Source organism: Perkinsus marinus (genome assembly GCF_000006405.1).
Source record: "Perkinsus marinus ATCC 50983 genomic scaffold scf_1104296958432, whole genome shotgun sequence".
In the NCBI taxonomy this organism is placed as follows: Eukaryota; Perkinsozoa; order Perkinsida; family Perkinsidae; genus Perkinsus; species Perkinsus marinus.
Genome location: NW_003206798.1, coordinates 1 through 1,591, shown reverse-complemented (window position 1 = coordinate 1,591; position 1,591 = coordinate 1). Strand labels below are relative to the sequence as shown.

Below are 1,591 nucleotides of genomic sequence, written 5' to 3'. Positions count from 1 at the left end.
ATCTTATCACCATAGTATGTGGTATGGGCCAGGCCAATACTCAATCTTCTTACTGGATGCTTGACTCTCTTACTCCTTCTTAACGGCTGCTGACCTTCTCTATCGGCTAAAGCATCTTCTATCTGCTCTTCATCACTAACTATACTTGCTTCAACATCAACTTCATGAGTTGGGCTTGCTGCTACTGATTCATAAGTACTCTTCTCTACTATTTGGGCTTTGCTTTCATCGGTTAAGGGCTGTAGCTTATCGGGTTTCACATACCGCAGGTTAACCAAACGCTTGGTCTTACCATCGGTGATGATCACAGTAGTGGGGTGTTGCACGGACGGAGAGTGTAGAATCCACCACCCAGCTTGCCAGACATCTGCCAGCTTGTTGTCTACATTGATACCCCCAACTCTTCTAGTATATAGTAGTACTTTACAACCTTCACCGTAATCTTCACCACTCCTCTCCTGATCCCGATTACGTCGATCATAATAGATCTTATTGTTCCGATGCTGCCATGCTTGTTGGGTACGCACTGCATCCCATAAAGAATATAATTCGCGTAGATCATACCGATCCGACTCAATGATATAGGGATCACGCCCAAACAACACCATAAATGGACTGTGGTTACCCAATGCTTTATGGGGGCGGCTATTATACACATAGACTAGTTTAGCTGCTTCACGACGGATATCAGTAGGCGTCCTTAAAGAAAACGCTCTTGCCAGCTGATGCAAGGTGCGATGAACCCGTTCAGCTATGGAGTTACCCTTTGGATAGTACTCCGAACTTCTCCTCAATGTCACTCCAAAATCTTGTAAGGTCTTCCTGACCTCTGGGCCACTGAGATTCCTCGCATTATCGGCCATAATTGTCCCAGGAGGTCCCAATTCAATAAAGCACCGCATCAACATCGAAGCCACCCAGTACGACGCCATAGAGGGAAGATTTTCCCATACCAAAAACTTACTGAAGGCATCGATGATTGTCAAAAAATGTATCGGGCCATAGGAGACGATATCAATATGCAGTACTTGCCATAGAGCCTTGTGACTCTGTGGCGAGTTAGTTTAGGTTTTCCATGTCATAGCGCCAGTGAGTTCCAGGCCGCTGTAGGTCTTGGATGGTCAAACTAGCAGATAATACTCACTTGTGTGACCATAGTTTGTGAATGTAGGGCCCTTCGCCGCCAAATCCTAATCACATGATGTCAAATAAAATGGGTTAAAATGATCGACATCATGTTGGATAGTCTATCTAACCGTCCAATCGGGCCATTTATGGTCATCGAGTGAAAAGCCTGTACTAGTAGTACAGTACTACAGGCGTTCTGGTAGTATACCACCTATACGTCACTGGCGATTGACATCGCCGTACTCAGGGTTGGTAGTGGGTGGGTTAAAATTTCAGAATCCCCTTGTAGACCGATACCCACGGTCATGTTCGCAAGTAGCTCAGCTCTCATTAAGAGCCGTACTACTATTGCGAACTACAATTCTACAATAGAACTTCTATTATAGTGATCGCTTTCTTATTCATAATTCGCTAAGTGCTTTAGCGTACACAATTGTGTCACAATCTTTAGAGTGCGTTGTGT

At 44.8% G+C, this 1,591-nt stretch overlaps 1 protein-coding gene across 1 annotated transcript; it reads right to left on the bottom strand.

The window, feature by feature from the left end:
* Window positions 1-427: 427 nt before the first annotated feature.
* Window positions 428-1,027, bottom strand: Pmar_PMAR011314 (retrovirus polyprotein, putative; the record flags this gene model as incomplete). The annotated part of the gene is made up of 1 exon (XM_002774312.1): window positions 428-1,027. A coding segment is annotated over one exon (600 nt), but the record flags the coding sequence as incomplete, so codon positions are not given.
* Window positions 1,028-1,591: the final 564 nt, after the last annotated feature.